A 20,237-nucleotide genomic window follows, 5' to 3' on the forward strand; every position below is an offset into this window, starting at 1 on the left:
ACCTCAGTCAGTAGCAGAAGAAAACAGATGAAAAAGGCAAGGTTGAAAGCATATGGTTTCCCAGATCATGTAATTACTTCCTTCTTCTTCAGATGTAGGTGCAAGAAACTACAGGCATTTATGTGCCATTTATTACAACAAGAGCCCTGGGTTTGAGATTATCCATGGTTTGCTGGACAGGGTCATGCAACTTCTGGAAGTACCACCAAGCGAGGAGAATGGATATGTGATCAAGGCAACTGAAGGTAAGGAATACACTACATCTGTGTCCTGCAGAGCTTATTGTTGAGCTCAGGTGTTCCCCTACAACGTGAGGTGAACTTCCCATTGTCAGCAGTAGGCACTAAGAGATTTTTATTATATGCTACCACACCACAGTATAAATGAAAAGGCATTAACTGCATTCACTGATTGTAAAACAGGCTTAGTGTATTTCTGCAAGCTGTTGTTTATATAAACTACAAGTTGACAGCTTTTTAAGGAGAGGAGGAGACTCATAGTAAAGTGTATGCCATAAGCTTCAGAGAGTGTTTACAGTGAATTAATCCAATGATAAGGTAAATAGGAATTTACTGAATTAATGTGCATGCCAGATACCCACTATGTTCTCTTTGGGTAACAATGCCTGGAAAAGAAAGCTTCTTACATCTGATCTTTTAGTTTATAGCTTTATCTGTACCCTGTATTTATATATGCAACTTTTATTTCTATATTCATGTGAAGATATACGTCTTTTATTCAAAGACCTGCTTGCTGTCTTTGAGACTGCTTAGACAAGCAGTTGTTTAACAGGCCACTTCATTCTCCATACAGAGTAAGCTGCCCATGAATTAAAAATAACATCCTTAAGTGCAAAGACTCTTCTGTGCACGTACGTGCATATGCATGCAAGAGATAAAGAAAGCAAGCTGACCATACTGCTTTATTGAAGGAGTAATGAGGTTGATGTAAGAGAACAAGCACCAGCAGCTAATCTATTCTGTTAACTAAAATAACAGTGTAATAATTACGCTACAGAAAAGCAAGACTGCAGGGATGGCAGCTTGCAATTATACTTCTCTCTGAGCACCAGTGCACGAATGCGTATACAATAATGACATATATTGGCTCAGCTTGGAGAAGTGCCCTTTTTCTGCACTTACAGGATCCCCGACAGCCTGATGAGCTTGCCTATTCGTAAAACTGTAACGCAAAGTTGGTAGATGCCTCCTTGTTTCACAGTGTGCTGCCAGAAACGCCAAACATAACACTTCAACCAAAGGGTCTCCTGGCACATTTTTAATGCACAGTTGTAATACATTGATTCCCTGCCCCTCTCCTCCCATTTTTTTCCACAAAGTAGTTTGCTCAGTACGATTTAGGCAGACTTTCAAAGATTTTCCTAATTAAAACCGTTATGATTTTCAGGTTGACCAGAGGGCTCTTTAAACAACTGTGGGTTTTGTTCTAATTCTGCCAAGTACAGAACAGGTAACAGCAAGTGTTATTTGGGGCATTTAGAAGAGCCTTAAGGAGCTGGGTACTCAGCTGCCATTGAAGTGACAGTCAAACCTAACTGTCAGATTCTCTCTCAAAACCCCTCTGTAACTTGTTTTGAATAGACATACCAAGTTTGCCGTAGTAAAAATACTTGCAAATGTTTTATATTCTGTATTATAGCACTTCAATAACGTATGACTGACATAAGCAACTGGGAAAAAGATCTCAAAGAATAGTCCTAATACAATGAAGAAGTTATTTCTAGATCCTAGTACTGTTTAGTATTCCTGATGCTGTGGATTTGCAATATCCTTTCAAAATCCCTGCATTCCCATGATGTTACTACACAATGCATTTAGTGTAAAGGATGGATTATGCCTTGTCATATGCAATATATTACAAGCAGTTTGTGGCTTTTGGCTGTAGACAAAAGTGCCTACTACTTTCTGTTTCACCAGTGATTCAGAAATTCCCCTGGGATGGCATGTAGATCCTTGCAGTTCTCCTGACATTGGAATTTAACCTCAGTAACAATGCAGATGGCTGATACTCTGGTGCCAAAGGGAATGCAGTGTCACTGCACCAACTTACTTAAAAGACCTTGACTGCAGAGATGGCTGGAAGTCAAAGTAGTTTAGAGGGGTTTGTTTGTTTTTGACTTGCTTTGCAATCTCTGAGTTAAGCGTGCGTGAGAGAAAATATCAGCAGATGATGGAGTAAGGTCAATTGCAGAGTCGGGGGGAGGAGGGAGGCAGAAAGATATCCTATAACATCTTAAGAGACTGCAGCATACTGAAATAATTCAGAAAGAGAGCAGTACTAGTTACTTCAGGCTTTAAATCAGGACATTACACATGGCATGGATTTTTAGATGCATCTTTATGGAGCATGCTTTTTTATTGCCTGTGCCAAATTAACGTTTATGCACTGAGAAATGGGTTTATCCCACAACACTGATTCTGATTTAGAAAGATTCCAGGTACATTTTCTGTATGTGATCTCAAGCAAAACTTGAGCCTAGTTTGCAACACAGTGTGAAGCTAGGGCTTTAGTCCAGTTTTATTCCTTGTGTGACTGATTAAAATGGCTCCAGTGATTACTGGAAAACAATACTGGAAAAAATGTTTGAGTAAGCAACGAAGAGTAGATAGAAGAGAGATGTATTGGGCACATATTTGCCTCTTTCCCAAATACACTTTATAGCAGAGGCATTTCGTTTTTCATTCTTCTTTGATCCATACGTGCAAATCATGGTCATTTAAGCCCCTGCTGTCTACCAACACCTAAGCGCCCTGTGATTTGACCTTAAGGTCAGAGCCTTTTTGCCTTTATAGCAACACCTGTGGAAAAAAGTACAGATGCTAGAAAATATGGGTGAAATTGTGACGGTCCCCTGGCCTTTGCACTACTCTTTGGTGTAATTTGAGCTAGGTAATAAATGAAGTGTTTAGGGCAGCCTTAAGGAAGGGAGGGTTTTGAGTGGATGAATTCAAGGATTTCAGTATACATTTGGTACTCAGTACTTTTCAGTTTCTTAAAGTTACTGAGGATACTTTCTTCCTTATTACCACTATATATAGAAAATTATAAAATTTCAAAGACAGAACTCTGAAATGCTACCCATTGATTTAAAATACACAGAGTAGACTTGCTGAACTCTACAATTACTGGCCTAGAAGCATTTTGGGTATATTTTAGAAAAGCCAAACAGATGAGTACAAATACTGCATCACTCCTCAAATCTGTGTATTATGGAGCATACCTTTTTTTGCATAAAAAAAATCTCAAAATTTTAGCCAGTTCCATATCATTAATAAAGTGTACAGGTCACTATGAATGTGTATGACTAGGAAGTAAACAAAATAAGATCAAAACTTTTTTTAAAGAACAAAACTACAAATAGAAGGAGCCAACAAATGTTAGGTAATCCTATGTAATGGAATTGTGTCTTTTTTTTTTTTTACATGTCCTTAATTGGTTTCACTTCCCTTGAAGTGAAAACTAGTGACATTCTGATAACTATATTGGAAGGTATTCTTAATTTCAAGTTTTAGTCTCTGCAGAAGCGGGTACGTTTTTTGCCACATTTTGGTCATCCTGCGTCCTAGATGACTATTCTCTTCCAGAAATCAGGACTGGGATCACAAAAGGCAATGTTACTCGTGGGATTTGGGTCCACAGTAAAGTTTTACTTAAGCTAAAAAAGAGCTTATGCATAGTAAATACTAATGGTGGATTCTCTATCATAGCCTTCAAGGGTGTGGTGTAAGGTATAAGGTATAATTACCCTCACTCACCTTAAAATATTTGAATGACTGTCCCTGATTCAAGGAAAGAAGCCCTATTTTTGCAGTACCTTCTAAGTGTCTCTTTACCTTCCAAATGTGAATGAATTAGGCACAAACTGTTTAAGAAGGGAAAATACCCATATTTTATGAAAGTAAAGCAACTTGACATGTTCACAGGAAATGTTAATGGTAAATCTGTGAATCAGGACTGCTTCACTGTGTCACACTGCCTTCCCTGACTATTGATATGTGATGAAATAGTGTTCATGGGAAAACAATCCATGAATAGCATGAGGTTATGACACCAGCTACTGTTTTGTACATTTTTGACTCGTAAATTTCAGCTAAAGTCTTACATACATATACCTTGTGTGTTTTGTTTTTTGTTTTTTGTTTTTTTTAAATGTTTATGCCATTCATTCTTTTAGGGTAATCAACAGTTTAGTAAGGTTGGGAAGTCAGCCAGTTTGTGTTCAACATAAATGCATACTTAATAAATGCATACTTACATGCCTACTAAGTCTCATTTCCTTTAGTAATTGACAGTTGTCTTGAAAAAAAATTCCTTTCTTTTTACTGCCCTTAATTAAACAAAAGGTGTGGTAAAGTGTAGAAAATTTTAATTCCACAGTAAATCATAGCAATAGCTTCTCATTTAATAAGGCTTAGCTGTGAAATTAGAGGTGTAATAGTTATCTCCATAACTAAGGACATAAATAAACATTTATAATAATAATTATACAACAAATCACAGTCTAAATCTCTGTTCAAAGTTAATCTCAATTCACAAGACAAGAGGAGGGAAGTCCAGGACTAATTCTGAGTTACGTGTATAGAATTGAGCCCCTGCATGTATCTCTGGTGATCAGTTTAGATTAGGAGATTGTAACACACAGAGGTTTACTACCCATGTTGAACTTGGCATTGTTAATACCTGTTCTGGTTTAATGAATTCAAGCTTGATTGCTCTCAGTAGCAATCCTGGCTTTTCAGTTTCCTGTCTTGGCAAGCATTGCGTCATTCGTGAGTGTCAATGATTGTGTGTTTACTCATAGATAAATAAAGGAAATGTGTGCTCCTGTTTAGATTTTTTTCTTACAGTCAATTCATGCATTAATGGGACTAAGAGGTAGGGACAGGTTTTTTGTGTTTGTTTTTATCCGATTCATTTTACTACTTTTAAACATATTACCCTAATTCTGCAAGGATTTTTAGGAATTCTACCACTGGGCGCTACAATGGCTTACCTATAAAGCATCTTGCAAAATTAGCTATTTGTCACTAGTTCTCTTGGCTTTCCTACTTCCAGACCTTATGACTTTCCAATTAGTTTCTCACACTTGCTCTTGAGCAATCTTCCCTGCAGCATCAATAGAGCTTAGTTATATGAAAAATTACAGTTCTAACAGCTGAAGTCAAATTATCTAATGGATTGGGTGTGGCAGTTCACTTAATGTCCTTTTAATTACCTATCATCTCTGCTCTTTATTTCCTTCCTGTAAATACGCTACTTCCAGTTTATAGGAACTAAATCCCTACAAAGTTAAGCCAGGTCCTATCAAGCGTCTTACCACACCAGCGTTGATACTTCAAATTTGACTGTAATTGAATTAACACCCAAGGAGGTACCTGGCAAAGATGCAGAACAGGAGAGAGTTGCTGATTTTATTTAATTAGCCAAGTCGGGAGTCTGCAGTGTCTGGAGTTTCTACAGATGAATGCAGTCTATCAAGATTTGACAGAACGCTGTATCGCTGGACATCTCAGAGATGCCTTGCTAGTGGAAGTGAAACAGTTGTGGCAAGCAACACTGAAACAGTTTCGTGGCAAAACCCTTGGTTAGTTTCTGGAAATAAGTCTCATTTCATTAGCTTTGTGTTACATAATTCTTCTCTATTATAAAGAAAAAAAAATAGAGATTATCAAATGTAAGTTTGAGGAGGGCTTTTTTCTATTCCTATGGTCATTTCAGTTCCTCTACTGGAAGTTCTTGAATGTGCCTTCACGACACCCTATAATGTTTGCACAAAGCTTATCCCAAAAAAAAAAAAAAAAATGATGATAGGGTAGAAGAAAAGGGTGTTCTTTTAGCACAGCATGGAGCAACAAGAGGTTAGATTCCTCTTTTAAACTTCCATTACCAAGCCATGTTTGACAGATGGTTTTTCCCCGCGTATGAAATGTTGTGTAAGAACAAAGAAAATACTTGTTTCTTGAATTCGGATGATGATTTCAGATGGCAAACACCTTCAAATTGCCTCACACGGAGCTGTTTCCTGTGGTATAATAGTGGGAGGAAAAAAAATCCATGGAAACTACAGAAATATTTTGGGGAAGGGTGTCAAGTCAGCTTGCAAGGAGACAAGTTATGTTCTTGTACCATCCTCTTTTTTCAAGTACTAACCAATAAAGGTTACATTTCTTTATTCTCATTGCCTTTTGTTCTGACTGTTCAGGGATGCTCCAAACAGTAGCAGTGCTTCTCAAGATGCTTAGACTTCATTTCTGCCAGTTTCTGTCACCTCACAGAGCCATCTGAAACATTGGCGCTTGTGTTTGAGCCCGAGACGTTGGTTTCTCCTCCCTAGCATTTAGTCTTTGCTCTTCTGCTGTTCCTGTACTGGGGAGGCCTCTTCAGAGTTACATTGGTTTTTTGCCCCCGAAGGCAACTATCTTTTTTAATCACACATCATAGCAAGTCTAAGATAAAAATCTTCCTTGCATCAAGAATTTTTGAAGTCTGGCACAACTTGCATTACACAACACAGTTAGGTCATTTGTTTTTTGTGTTTTTTTTTTTTTTGTTTGTTTTTTAAATACTGTCTCCTTACGTTTTGAAATAGAAAATTATTTCTTCATCAGAAACTGTTTTCAGCGTAGCTGTTGCAAAGCCCTCTCTATAAGAGATGATTCATCCAAGCCGGTAAGCAGAACTAGCAGCAAATTGCGGACCTTGCTCAGCGGGCAGGGGCAGTGCCGGCGAGCTGACAGGCGGGCGCAGCGCCGGTTGCGCCGGCTTCCCTGGCACAGCATCGCCCTGCTCCAACTAGAGGCCGGCTAAGTGTTCCTCTGATCTCATCTTCATTACAACAGTAATGCTGTGATCAGGGGGTCTTATTAAATTTGTAGCCATAGTAATCACCGCAGTACGTTGGGCTTTTAAAATAATTCTGGTTTTATTTATCCTCACTGTCATAGCTTTGAGCTGGGGGGGCGGGGAGGGTTTTTTTGTTTTTTTTTTTTTTTGTTGTTTTTTTTTAAATTATTTGGTTTTGTTTTTGAAGTGAAGGGCTTCTTTTATGATCCAATGAAAACCTCTTCCCACATACGCATCTGTTTTAATAAAGATGCAGAGAAATGCTGCTGGCTGGCAGTTACGAAACCAGTGTTTAGGGCGGCATCAGCCCAGAGCCCGGTGGCTGATAACAACACAACGTCAGGTGCATAAGTCATCCGTTCTCATCAGGGCCCTACGTGAAGGCCCAATGGTGTGCTGGAACATCTTGAAATTGCTGTGACACTGTAGCTAAGCAGTTCTCTGGTTTGGTTTGATTTTTGGACTGTGGTACAGAGGCAGTGACAGCGCTTCAAATTTAGTATGACATACATTTTCTCCCAGTTAGATATGCAACAAAATTTTAAACATGAGTTTGTAAGATTTTTGTCTCAAACTTTTACGTCTGTGTAAATGCAGGATATTAAGATTAGTGAGTCTCATGCCTCTGGTAGAGGAATTGACTTTACCTTCACTTGTACTGCACGAATTAGAAAACAGTAGATAGCAAAGACGTGCTGAGCTGGTGCAGACTCAGCCTAGGCAAAGACTTCCCTTGTTTGGGTCCAGAAGCAAACAGCCACGTTTATTATAGTCACAGCCTTGCTTCTGGTCCCGGGCTGGCTGACAGTCGGCTGGTTCAAGCAGTTCTGTTCCTAGGGGTACAGCCACGTGCTTTGACCAGAGGGCTCTGGTCAACAAAAGAAGGCTTAGTTGCTAACACTGACTAACAGTTTCAGCATCCGCTGAGACTCATATCTTAATGATGTACCATTTCGTGGAAGTTTAAGTCATTTTCTGAACCGCATGAAATGTGGTAGCCATAAAAGCATACCATCAGGTGGCTGCTGTCTATCTCAGCAAATGGTGTCAGGTCATACTGGGAGGGGAACACAGCTTGGTCCAGGGCATGGGATGCACAAACATCATGCAAACTGCCATGTATTAACAGAGACTTGCAGACTGACAGTGCTGGTTCTTGTTATCCTCTAATGCCTCTGTGAAAGCAGAGCCCAAAGGCTAAAACCTACTGGCTTACTGTGCAACGTGGAGTATTCTGCACCCCTCCACCATAGAATACGGCTTATTGTTTCCTCGTTTTTGAAGGATTCTTATGCGAAAGGTGAATTTTTCTCTTGATACTTAAAGAGGGACAAAAGCAGTCACGGAACAAAGAGTTAGCTGTGACATGATATCAGCTTGGGTTTGGGACTTTTAGACAGGACAAACTAACATTTCAGATAAAGCTGGATTTCAGAACTGGCCGAAAAACGAAGATGAGCTATGTAATGGTATCTCTACAGTGCAGCTCAAGTCCAGCGAAGAATTGCTGTTTCTTGCAACTGCCACACAAATGCAAATTTATTGAGCTTGGTACACAAATATTGATTTATAGAAAAATATATGAACGGTAAAATTCTTTCTAGGTTTTCTACTCACTTTTTCTGTAAACATTATGTAAGTAGTCACAATGATACTTCATCACTGACTGTGTGATATCCTATTACCTGGATCAGTGACCCAGGATGTCTGCTTTCCTTAGCCTCAGCATCCATCCACATGTTGCCTTCCATTAGAAAGGGCAGGAACATACTGCTGTTACCCACATAATCTTAACTAGTTCTGACAGTACTGTAATCCGGAGAACAACAAAAGAATTAAGAGGAGCTCTGAACCTGTTATGTTCTTGACAACCTCTGGACATCCACTGACACCCAACACATCCTCTGCCACAACAAGAATGAAAAATGAAGTTAGAGCCTAGAAGTCTGCATTGCTCTCTGTTCTCAAGGCAGATGAGGGGAAAAGACTGCTACCTCTGCCATCCCCAGTTTCAGTGCAACTCTCTCTTAACATGACTGTAACAGCTGACTCCAGGCTCAAGCAGTATTACAATTACTCCACACTGTTTACAGTTAAAAGTTATTGCAGGCATTGTAAAAGTAACTGACATTTAGCAGCCAATCACAGAGAAATATTTGCAAGAGGAGGGTTTTTTGTTTGCGCTTTTTAATTTCAGACAAATCAGAATAGAGGACAGTATTTCAAAGATGTATGTTCTAAGTTTGTATTTGCAGAACAGTATCATTGATCTCTAAATAGCCTTAAATACTATCAAGTTTGCTTCTCGCTGAAAAGAGGAATTAGCCTTACAGTGTTCCAGAAATCATGCAAGAGTTGAGGTCTCTGATTTTTAAGAAGTAGCTTAAGGTAGATCATCCCATGACAAGATGTGATTTTGAGGTTGCTGCAGTTTGGGAGCTTTTTGCATAAGGTTTTGGGAACCTGACTGCACTGCATACACGCACAAGAAAAGATAGTTGCCTATTTAAAAAAAAAAAAAAAAAAAAAGTACTGTCTAGTCTGATGGCATACTGTGAGTTTGTACTTGAATGCATCTACCTAAAGAAGGAATTAGCCAAAAGCGCAAAGAACCTGATCCTAAAAAGAAAAACAACCACTAACCTCAAAACTAAATTCCATACAATGTAGCACAGGTAAAATACTTGGACAGGTGAGTCAGAGTGAGCCAGTCACACCAGCTGCCTTTTCACTAAGGGCATGGGGAATTAAGATGAAAGACTTCAGAGGCCACATGAGCTCCTCTCTATTACCTTCTTAAGCTTCAGCTTCCGATGTTCCTTCAAATTATAGGAACAAACAAGTAGGTTTGAAGGCTTAGTGCAACTGTAGGCCTATAATACTACTTTAATCAATTTCTTTTTGAAAAGGAGGGAGAGTAAAGCAGAGAAAAGAAACTGTGCAAGGTGTTTGACAACAAAGAGTGCAGGGAACTCGGAGCTTTTTGGGGGTCAATTAGCCAGAAAACGTGCTAAAGACTACATGCTCTATTGGATTACTGGCCAAAGAATTACCCCAAAGCAATCAAAGTGGCCCCATTGCCTGAATACAGAAAGGCAATTACAGATTTTTGAGGACATGCTACAGAAGCTTTAATTAAAGGTATTACTTCTACATCACTGAACATTGGAAATTCAATTCTTACTTGCAGCCACGAGAAGTAGCTTTTGTCTTTCACTTGCGTGTAGGATATCAGCATAAAACATGACTGGCTTTGGCATCTCTTCTTTAGGAATGCATATTGTGTTTCACCCCACCCCTTCTTGCAACCAGCAATTATAATGTTGACATATTAATAGGTGGATTTCCATTGCTAGACCTTCTGGTTTCCTCTGACATTGTGTAAGTCTCTGTCAGCAAGGACAATACGATCCCTGGCTGGATTCCAAGGTGGAGTTTGTGAAGTACTATTTGTGTGCAGAACAGAAAAGATTGTATCAAAAGAGCGAGGAGTTTGTTGTCCTTAAAGTGGTTGGTATAGTAAATCGCAACTTTTAAATGAATTTTCACTCAGCATGCTTGATAGCACAAGCAACCAGTTCTAGAAGAGCAGACTTTGGATATTTTGCACCAGCACACATGCAGTCACCTCCTGGCACACTCACTGATAACCGTGCCTTCAGGTGTGCTTTAGGCTCTGGCTAGCCAGGTAGCTGCTTTCTCGGCCTTTCTCTGTCTTTCACAGCCATACGGTTCTTAACAATGCTACACAGACAGGACAACAGACACCACTGTCAGCTTTCAGTTCCTGCTCAAAGTTGTAGGTCACTGCACTAACCTTTCACAGAAGGCACCCTCTGGATTCCTTTTGGCATCAAGGCTTTACTGGGGCTTAAGAGTGCAAGGCGTCAGCTTACCGTGTGGTACATTCAAGCAACACAATGGTGCAATTTTTGCTGACTCCCTGTATGTGCAAGCAGTGTAAGCACCTATCTTTCCTACAGCCTTAACTCTCACTCTGAGGTTTGTACCTTACTCCAAGAGTCGACACAATGGCCTAGGACACAACGCACATGCAAGCTTTGCTAGGAGCCTAAAACACCACTGCTATTTCCTTAGTATTACAAGAAACACGCAAAGCAAGAAAAATCACTTACCTTTGTTCTATGGTTATTTTGATGCCTCCTGTGGGTCACTGTCCTGCTGCAAGGACTGGCCAGGCCCTGCTGCAGCTGCTGGCTTGCCCAGCGCAGGGAGGTGCCCCTACCTTAGATCTCCTTTTCTAGGCTTGGGTGGTCCATCACTCCAATCACACCCCTGGCTACAAAACGCCTGTTTCCCTTTTTCCCCACTTTCTGCTCACATTTGTTTATGTTTCTTCTGTGTTTTATCTTTCTTTATGTGCTTCCCTTTCAATATCAATATTTTCAATCAGAAATTTACATTTGCTCCAAGTTGTGGTGGCCTGTTAGAGACACGCGGACCACCACCCAGTCCCAGGTGTGAGCTCAGCTCCCTCGTTTACCACCTGTGGGAGAATCACTCAGCTCAGGGAACTTCAGGTTCCCCATGTGTTGGATGCAGGCTGGAGGCCATTCAGGGAAACAGGGATATCCTCCGAGGCATGCCGTGGTGCAGCCAGTTGACACAATAATAGTTTCATTATTAACTAGAGTTCATAAACTATCTGTAAACCTATTCCTCAGCTCAGGTTTCTCTGGTGCAAGAGCCAAGTGTTAGCCAGACAGATGGGATCCTAAAGCTTTTAACAGGTTCTTTCATTTTAATTGGCTCATTGTCTGAGCTCTGCCAGTCAGACAAGAACAATACCGCCCAAGCACTGTGTCTGTGAAGCACCACGCACACGGTGCAGTGAGTGTCCTGCAAAGTTATGAACACTTCAGGGTTAGCACAGCTAGAAATGAAGAGGTGGTTTGAAGGTCCTACACTTTGTGGAGCAAAGTGTTTCCTCTTGATATTAATTGTGTATTTACATCTTTGCAGCAAGGAATCTCAAAGTAAATAACGTCGTGGTCATTGCCCAGCAATGGCTGTGCACAGGAGACCGAGCACGCGGCCGAGTGCCTCAGGCGCGGCCTGCAGCAGGCAGGCCTCCTGAACGCGTGGTGTCTGGTACACGCTTGAGCCAAGTCAGCAGCTTTTCCCCTTCCTCCCTCTCAGGTGGAGAGCCACCACCTCCTCTTTGGGGGTTGCAAGTCACTAATCCTGCTCAGTTTACCTGCTTCAGCCTACCGAAGTGACCCTTCTGTGGAGGTTCTGTGGCTGTGAGCGCTGAGTATGGCCTCATGTCCCCACCTGGCCGTGTTCGGCCTCACTGCTGACTGACTGGCTGTGCCCTGCGTAACATAACAGCGTTTCCTTGCCTGAAATTACAGAACTGTGTGGTACCATGGGACACAGCGCAGGTCTTAGAAGCTGCCTTCAGCATGGTGCCCTCTTCACCCCAGTGAACACGGTGTCACATCCCATGGCTGAGCTGGTCTCTGTGAGAAGCCTGTGGCTCGGCCTATCTCGCTGGGTGCTAGAGGTGAAACCGTAATGAGGAAAAACATGTATAATTGTTACAAAGATGCAGGGACAGTAACTGGCTTTGCAGTGGATTGATTCAGTGCAGTATTATTTTTGACTCCATTCAAATATCTAAAGTTTTAAAATGGTTAAGTCTCATGATACATTTGGGACGAGATGTGCGAGAAGATAAAGTAACTTTCCCAAAGCTACACACAAGCTCAAAAGAACAGACAAATTAGACTCAGTATTTTAATTAACCGTATTGTCAAAGCTTTTTTTCATTTTTTTCCCATAGTTTTGTAGGGTGGTACCATGCCAACATTATTAACATATGCTTAGTTCTTGCTGTTGTGCCAGTATAAGCTTACACACAAGTTTCTAAAAGAATGTCACTGTATGCTGCTCACATCCGTGGTACAATACCAGCTTTATGCTCAAATAGAAAAGCCTTTACCACTAACTACAAGGGTACTTTATTTTTAGACTGTGTTTTCTCCCGCAATCTGCAGAGTGATCTGTATATGCGGCATTTGTTTCTTTTCTAAACTTGTTTTGTCAAGTTTTATTTTAATGCTCATTCTGAATACTGCAGCTTGGCAGTGGAAAGTGTCGGTTTGGCTAGAGTCACGTGTCAGTAAAATTCAGGGCTTAAATAATTCCACTTTTGTATGTCCAGTGGAAGCAGTTGGTTTGTATTCACAGCTAAGATTGGAACTGGACGATTTAAAATGTACCGGTTCAGAATATTCTTCAAAACAACCTTTACTTAATGTTCCTGTGATCATTTACTACTGCCATCACACTTCATGAGGCAGCCAAAACTGAAGTACCCACTGAAGTAAAGTCAATTCACACTTGCAGCCTGCTGGACATAGAAGAGACCCAGCTGCTGCTCTCATTGCTGGAGCTGCAAGTTACGACTACAGACCTTACAGGAGACACAGCTTAAATGAGGTGCTTCCACCGGGGAGCTGGCAAAGATCGCATCTCTGGGCCTGGCCACTAGTGAGCAGAGTGCCATCAAAATGGTCCCGAGGTTTGAGGTTAATTTGGCCCTTTAGGGCCTTTTTAAATAGCTCCTGGTAAACACATTGAAACATCCTGGGCTGGTCCTGATCCTAAAGCTTAAACAGCATTTGGTGCGATCAGAGTGTGGGTTGTCAGTAAGAAATGAAATTACTGTGATTCCTTTGCAGGATCCAGGGCTGAGCACCGCGGCAGTAACAGGCAAGGGCTGACTGTGGAGCAGCTCCTGGGCTGTCTCCACACCGCTCAGAGGCAGCTGGCGCAGGGATGTCCCCAGCCGCACTGACGCAGCCTCGCTCCTACCCACCCACCGACTCCTCTTGCAGGAGATGCTGTGTTGGATTTTGGGATACTGAGAAAAAGATGCAGAGCAAGGGGAGAGGGCAGGGCAGCTGGCTGTTCTCTGATGCTGACTTGTCTGATATCTGAGTGGCAATCCCAGAGAGACCCCTTCTCTCTGTGCAGGCCACTACCATAAAGCCACAGCTGAGGCAGCTTGCTACAAGGGCAGCAGGGAGCCTGGGCTCCAGCAGCCTCGTGTCGTCCTCTCCCCTTTCCTCCTTTGAGGCCACAGCACTGTCTGCAGCACTGCTAGCTGGCGGCCCCGCACACCATGCCTTGCTTCTGTGACATCCAGCCCTCTTCTCATTTTCAGGATTAAAATAATTGAAGGAAGTAACAAAATAATATATATATATATATATAATATATACACAAGCTTCATATTTCAGCTTAGGCTACAGAGCCCATTTTTTCTAGTGTAATGCAGTTTCTTTTGGAGCATCACAGTACTCGAATCATGCTGGAGCTGAACCACAAAAAGAGAAGGGAGATTTTTTTTTTTCCTCTGTGAAGAGTTTCCCACCTCGGAACATACATTCTGCAGTTTTCCTCTAGGGAAAGGCATTTAAAACATCCTAAATCTTACTAAATTTGAACAAATGGCAGGTGGTACTTGCCTACAGCTGTTGTGATGAATTCTGGTAGTGTCAGTAGCAGCACACTTGGGCAGTACCACCTGCAGCGTCGGTTCCATCAGGAGGTGTTGATGTGGGTACCACATACCTCATTATTGGAGAACTTAGAAGAAAATGTTTATCAAAACTGGAAGGGGAGTAGAGCTTTCTGGGTGCACAGCAGTGGAGCCTTTCCTTGTCCTTACAGAAGTGCCTGCTTTTGCTTTGTTGCTCCCAGGTGGACACACTTGCTCTGAAAGAGGTGGATTGAGAAGAAGCTTGCTGGTTTGGTTTGGCTCGCTCTTCCGAAGGGCTATCAGATAAAAATGCTGCTCAGCTCAGAACAGGGACAAAAAATGCAAATGGAGCTGCTGTTAGGAGAGTTGTTCATTGTTCCTCAGTTTTACAGTGTATATGAATCTGCTTAAAAGCTCTTCTCCAGATGAGGAATGTAGTTTGTTTCTAATTATGTGACATGTAATCAAGCGTGACGTGCCTACTTACCCCTTAGATGACAGCAGCTTTATTTCCTTAAACAGAGTAAGGTGGGAAACATTCAGGTATTAAACAGTGCCTAAAGCCTGCAAAAGTTCTTAATTTCAGTATCCCTCTGACTTGACTTATCTGTGCTAATTCCTTCTGCAAGAGTAACTTAGTCAAAACAACTGGAGTGCGAAAAATGCCCACGCTTTGGGCTTCACATTTTATTTTTAACTCAAATGGTTTCCTTGTTCGCTATCAATCATGACAACTGTTAATGCAAGAAAGCGAGAGCCCATTCTTAGCATCTTAGCACAGAGAACTGTTTAATACTGAGCGCTTTGTTCTCCATGTTAAATGCCTATTGACTTCTTTGGCCCAGAGAAATATTGATTTTTCTCTTGCTTTCTTTACAGGCTCTGCTTTCTTCCCCGGTCGCTGTGCTGAGATCTTTGCCAAAGGTCAGAGCGTTGGGAAACTTGGAGTCCTACACCCTGATGTTATCACCAAATTTGAGCTCACCATGCCGTGCTCTGCCCTAGAGATCAGTATTGAGCCTTTCCTGTGAAGACCAGACTTCTGTCCTCCTACAGATGTCCACTTTCACATGCAGCATCCTCTGCTCCTCTGTCTTTCTCTGCAGGGAACATCCGCTTATGCTTTTAAGTTTCAATAAACTAAAAAAAACAAGTCTGGCTCCGTGGGTAAATATGTTCCTTACAGTGCAATTAGGCAGGCTTCTACAGTATAAGAATGTGGCATCAAGGATGAGACTGTGCCACCGATGTTTTTAAGGGAGGGGAAAAAAAGCATCAAGTTGGGTGAAACCCCAGTGTTTTACAAGAGAAATGTAATGGCAGAGCACGTGATTAGTTTTCAAAATCAGAAATGTTCCACAGACACAGCTTCATACTGTAACTGATTATGGCTGCATAACAGGAATCTCATTCTTTTCTTATTGCGTGAAATAAGATAATTGATTAGAGCAAATGTTGAGTGAATGTGAGCAGAACTAAGGAGTTGAGCTTTTATTCTGTACGGTTGTCATGTGCTCATCAATGGCTGGGGGAGGAAAATAAACTTGTTTCATGAAAACCAGAGATATTTTGTAAGCAAGATGTGTGTAATATTTGCTTCCCTACTCCAGACATAACTGTTGCTCCTTTATCATTCTAAATTCAGAAAGGGGAGTGGGTGGAATTAAATTTTTCCATGGTTGATGTAAGCCTAGCAGTTTTTGAAGCTCCAAACCAAATTGGACCAATGCATTTAAGAGCATATGCCAGTGGTCTTTTGCACAAGGAGCTGAAAAATATCAAAGCTTTTGTTGGACTGAGGGATATTTGTCTGTACAAGCCAGCATGGTCCCTGCTGCACTTGCGTAGCCCTACCAGTGGGTTCCTTATCTGCAGGGGCCAAGCAGCTTTGGGCAGTTTGATTTTCTTGCAGCCTTGCCCCTGACGTTATACTAAAACGTCTCACTGATCAGGATTTTCATCTAGGTGGATTTCTGGCACTAGTTATAGCACGGTGCACTGTGCCTCCGCTCCCCTGGAAACTGAGGAGCTCCATCCAGACACGGCAGCGCTCGATGTGTCCACTCTGGTGCAAGGCAGCTGCGTGGGTGGCCAGCTCAGTGCGCTTCAGCAGGCTCCTTACCAGCTTTTAATGAAGTTGGCTATCGCTCATTTGCAATCTTATAACCATTGCTAATGTTGCACACTAACAATAGTAAGCAGTTTGCATTAGGCCAATTTAGTGTGGCTCGTTTCCATTACGGAGCCAGATAGCCTCCGGCCCCGGGAGGAGCAGTGCCGGGTTAGAGCTCCGGGTGCTGGAGGAGGACGTAATGGCCGCTGCCTAATGGGAGAAGAGGTGAGGTGCAACAGTGAGGAGAAGGTAAGAGGACAGCTCTGCGAGCTGCGCCTGCACACCCCTACCTCTGGAACCCTGCGGGCGTTTCAGTGGGAGCTCGGTCACGCGTCTCAGCAGGTGGGGGGGCAGCAGGCAAGGCTAGGGGGTGCAAGTGCTAATACATCACGAAAAATGCCCGACAGCTACCCATCTGGGAACGCTGCGGTTCCCCTCAGATGGCAGCGTAGTTTTTACTTATCCCTGCGTGACAGACGTGAAATGAGAGCACAGACATTGCACAACTGACTTGAGTGCACACGGAGAGTGAGAAAACTGCAGCCCGCCTTTCCGAGCCTCCCGAGGGACTATCCAGCTTGCCGTGTGCAGGATCTCTCTCTCCCCGGTGCCTACACAACTGTAACCAAGCAAGCTCACAGTGTGGGAAGCAATCTGTACCACAGATGGTAAGTATTAAAAAAACCCTCTTTATTAGTGTGTCATGCATGGGGATTAGGACGACAATAAGGCAGATTTGCATTTCAGCAGAGTGCAGGCATACTTGTGTGCACTAAATATATTTCTGTATGCACGATTTTCTGACTCTGGGTGCCCCAATTCTCCCGTGAATTTACTGTCTTTTGAGTGTAAAGTCTGGCTTAGGTTGGCACTACGGGCATGAGCTGCAGGGGCATGCGTCGCACGGCTTTCAGGGATCAGTTCTCCCAGTTCTTGTTGTTTCATGTCAGTAGCCAAGTACTCCACGAGCAGGACACCAGCTCGTTGCTGGGGAAGCAGCACTGCTTGCCAAGAGCAAAGGAGCAGAGTCAACAGTGAGGTTAAATTTGAAGCCTCTTCACAGCCACTGAACCCACTCCCAGCTGCCCGCGATGCCAGCAGCGCCTGCAAGGCTGCTCCGGCTCTGAAACCCAAGCTTCGCAGGAGCGTCGTGCTCAGGATGATCTGTGCGCCTGGACAGGCGGGGAACGGCACGTAATTCTAGCACAGTTACCGCATGGCCCAAACCCAACTGTCTGATATTTACAAACTGCTCATAGTTGTATTCGACAACCCAGGTACCTAACGCAAAGCTAGAGAAGGCCTCTGCAATCTTTATTTTTCTTCTCCTGCCCCTCGGTGATATTTGCAAGTGAATTTATAATGGGGGCTTCGGGGTTAATTAGCACCACAAGCTTGGTACAGGATACGTGTACTCTGAGCATTAGCTTTTTAGAACAAAAACCACGGTGGAAAAAAGTGATGCAAGGTAGCAAGATTTATGGAAAATGAACCCTTTTGTTACCTTTCATCTGGCAAAACTACAGGAAAAAAAAAGGATTTTTCCAAATTTCCAGTGTCTAGGTCAAATATTAATGACTTCCTTGTTTAATCTTCTTTTGTCTTGGGAGGTTTCACTCCCCTCCAGGGTCCCTGGTACTGCGTCCTCTCGGGTTTTCTGTTCTTCCTCAGATCTTCCAACGCCTCTCACCAGAACAGCTCTCCCTCCACCTCCAGCAGACAGAGCAGCGTGTTGGCAGATCACGAGCAGGTTGTACGGGGGGACCTTATCAAACTGCGAGTCATTCCCCTTCTACCAGTCATTTACAAGTAGGAACAGGACAAGACGAACACAACCACACCAAATCTTGCAAAATATCTGTATTTTAAAATTTGAACCCAGTACAGTTTGCATGTATTGCACGAACCACATGCAGGTGAATACTATAAAAGATAAAAATATTTATTTAGTATTTAACATATAAGTGCTTGGATTTATAAAGTATAATTTATAAAATTCTCATAGCATAAAATAGCCGTGATTCAGAAGTGAAGTTTTACACACAAAACTGCACAGACGTCCCCGCCAAACCGCGCCTTTCTCGAGACCACCCAATTCCACACCGTGGGCCCAACACCCGACCCGCTGGGAGGCTTCTCCTGGTTTTTGTCCCAGCTGCTGTGACACGGCCCCGCTGCCAGGCTGCGGCGCCTTCGCTCTCATGCAGTGGGCATCAAAGAGCATCCTTGGTGGGGCCAGAGCCAGGATGCTATCTGATGGTGGGATATGAGGAGAAGACCAAGAGCATCCCAGCTGAGCACGGACCCATCAGTTTTGGTGGCTCAAACGAGGTACAAGTGCACTCATGCCCTGCTGGAAAATTTGTTTAAGCTGTTTGCATGCACACGTGGAGACAGACGTGTCCACAAACCCCTTTTAAAAGTAGTTGAGCCACGGCCTGGGCAAATCTACAAATGGCTAACATTTCTGCCTGCACTTCTTCTGGAGATTACTGCCCATATTTTAAAGTCATTCAGCTCTTGCAAGTGCTCCAACCGCTCAGCCAAAACTCTACCAGCTACGGTGTTTGAACTTGATTCTATTTGTACAAGCAGCCAACGGATGGCAAAGCACCTCCTTTACATTCTTCAAGTTATTTTATTTATTTTTTTGCAGCCAAGAACACAAATGTACATAGTTAAAACTCTTTTACTATACACTGTCAGGAAAAGGCACAGCAGCCATCCTTGAAGCTCTGCAGTCGCAGCATTACGTTTTCCTAGCCAAGCAGACCACGTTCACCGCTGTATTTCTCAACAGCTCATCGGTCCTGGAGCAGATATACATTTATCAATGTGCAGCCTGAGAATTAAAGCCACAACAGCCCTAACTACTATCCTACAGGTTTATACAGGTATTGCAAGGTGCGTGGAAGACCAATCACAATGCTGTGCAGCACCAGAAAGTTACAGCAGCTCAGCACCACCTCTCACCGTACCCCGGTCACCCCCGGCACCGGCCACAAGGCATTTTGAGGGCACTGCCTGTCCCCCAGCCCCGGCACCGCGGGGACGGCCTCATCCCGGCCCCAACAGGGGAGCAAGGTCAGGGGCAAGCAGGCTGAACGCGAGCCTCACCACTGCGGTAACTCTGCTCTGCTGTTCAGCACAAGAATCTCTCAGTGGAAGCTGGTCAACGTTAGAGAGATTTGTTAGAAATCACTTAACATGCTTTGGGTTGGGTTTTTCTTTCTTCTGCTTTACTTTTTTTTTTTTTAAATAAAATGGGATTGCAATGGGTAAAACCAGGCCTGGAGAAATGGCTTGGCTATCAGAAGACGGTATGAAAAGCAACAAGCACACCCACCACTGCATTTCCCCAAGGGAACGCACAGGCATACCCGAGCTGGGCTGTCCCTGGCCGTGGAAGCAGCCGGGCAGATGCTCCCACTGCTCACAGCAGCAGCACGGCACCAGCCCCACGTCCCGGCACCGCTGACCTGCAGCGAGGCGGTCCCGTGGGGATGGGGCTTCGTGCTCTGTGCTCGTCACATACATCCTCTGGAACACGGGTCTCCGTCACAGGGTGTGGTGAGATCAGTGATTTCTAACTCAGTTATTTGTGTTCAGTGATTCCCCTCAATCTTCAGAATCGGGCATTTTGGGCCAGTGCAGAAAGGCACAAATGCTTTTTGATCAAGTTACCCGCCTTGAACAACTTCTCCCTGAAATGCTGATGCTATGATTTACTTTTCAAGGAGGGAAATGTGC

The 20,237-nt window shown here is 43.1% G+C and overlaps 1 protein-coding gene across 1 annotated transcript in view; it reads left to right on the top strand.

Annotated features, from left to right (window-relative positions):
* FARSB (phenylalanyl-tRNA synthetase subunit beta) overlaps positions 1–15,527 on the top strand; it is a 38,353-nt gene extending 22,826 nt beyond the window's left edge. The window contains exons 16-17 of the mRNA XM_035544719.2: positions 93–245; positions 15,254–15,527. Of these exons, the coding sequence (XP_035400612.1) occupies positions 93–245; positions 15,254–15,405 (305 nt within the window). The 3' untranslated portion in view covers positions 15,406–15,527. The remainder of the gene's footprint in view (positions 1–92; positions 246–15,253) is intronic.
* Positions 15,528–20,237: the final 4,710 nt, after the last annotated feature.

The sequence above is a fragment of the Cygnus atratus genome, chromosome 9 (genome assembly GCF_013377495.2).
Source record: "Cygnus atratus isolate AKBS03 ecotype Queensland, Australia chromosome 9, CAtr_DNAZoo_HiC_assembly, whole genome shotgun sequence".
Classification (NCBI taxonomy): domain Eukaryota; kingdom Metazoa; phylum Chordata; class Aves; order Anseriformes; family Anatidae; genus Cygnus; species Cygnus atratus.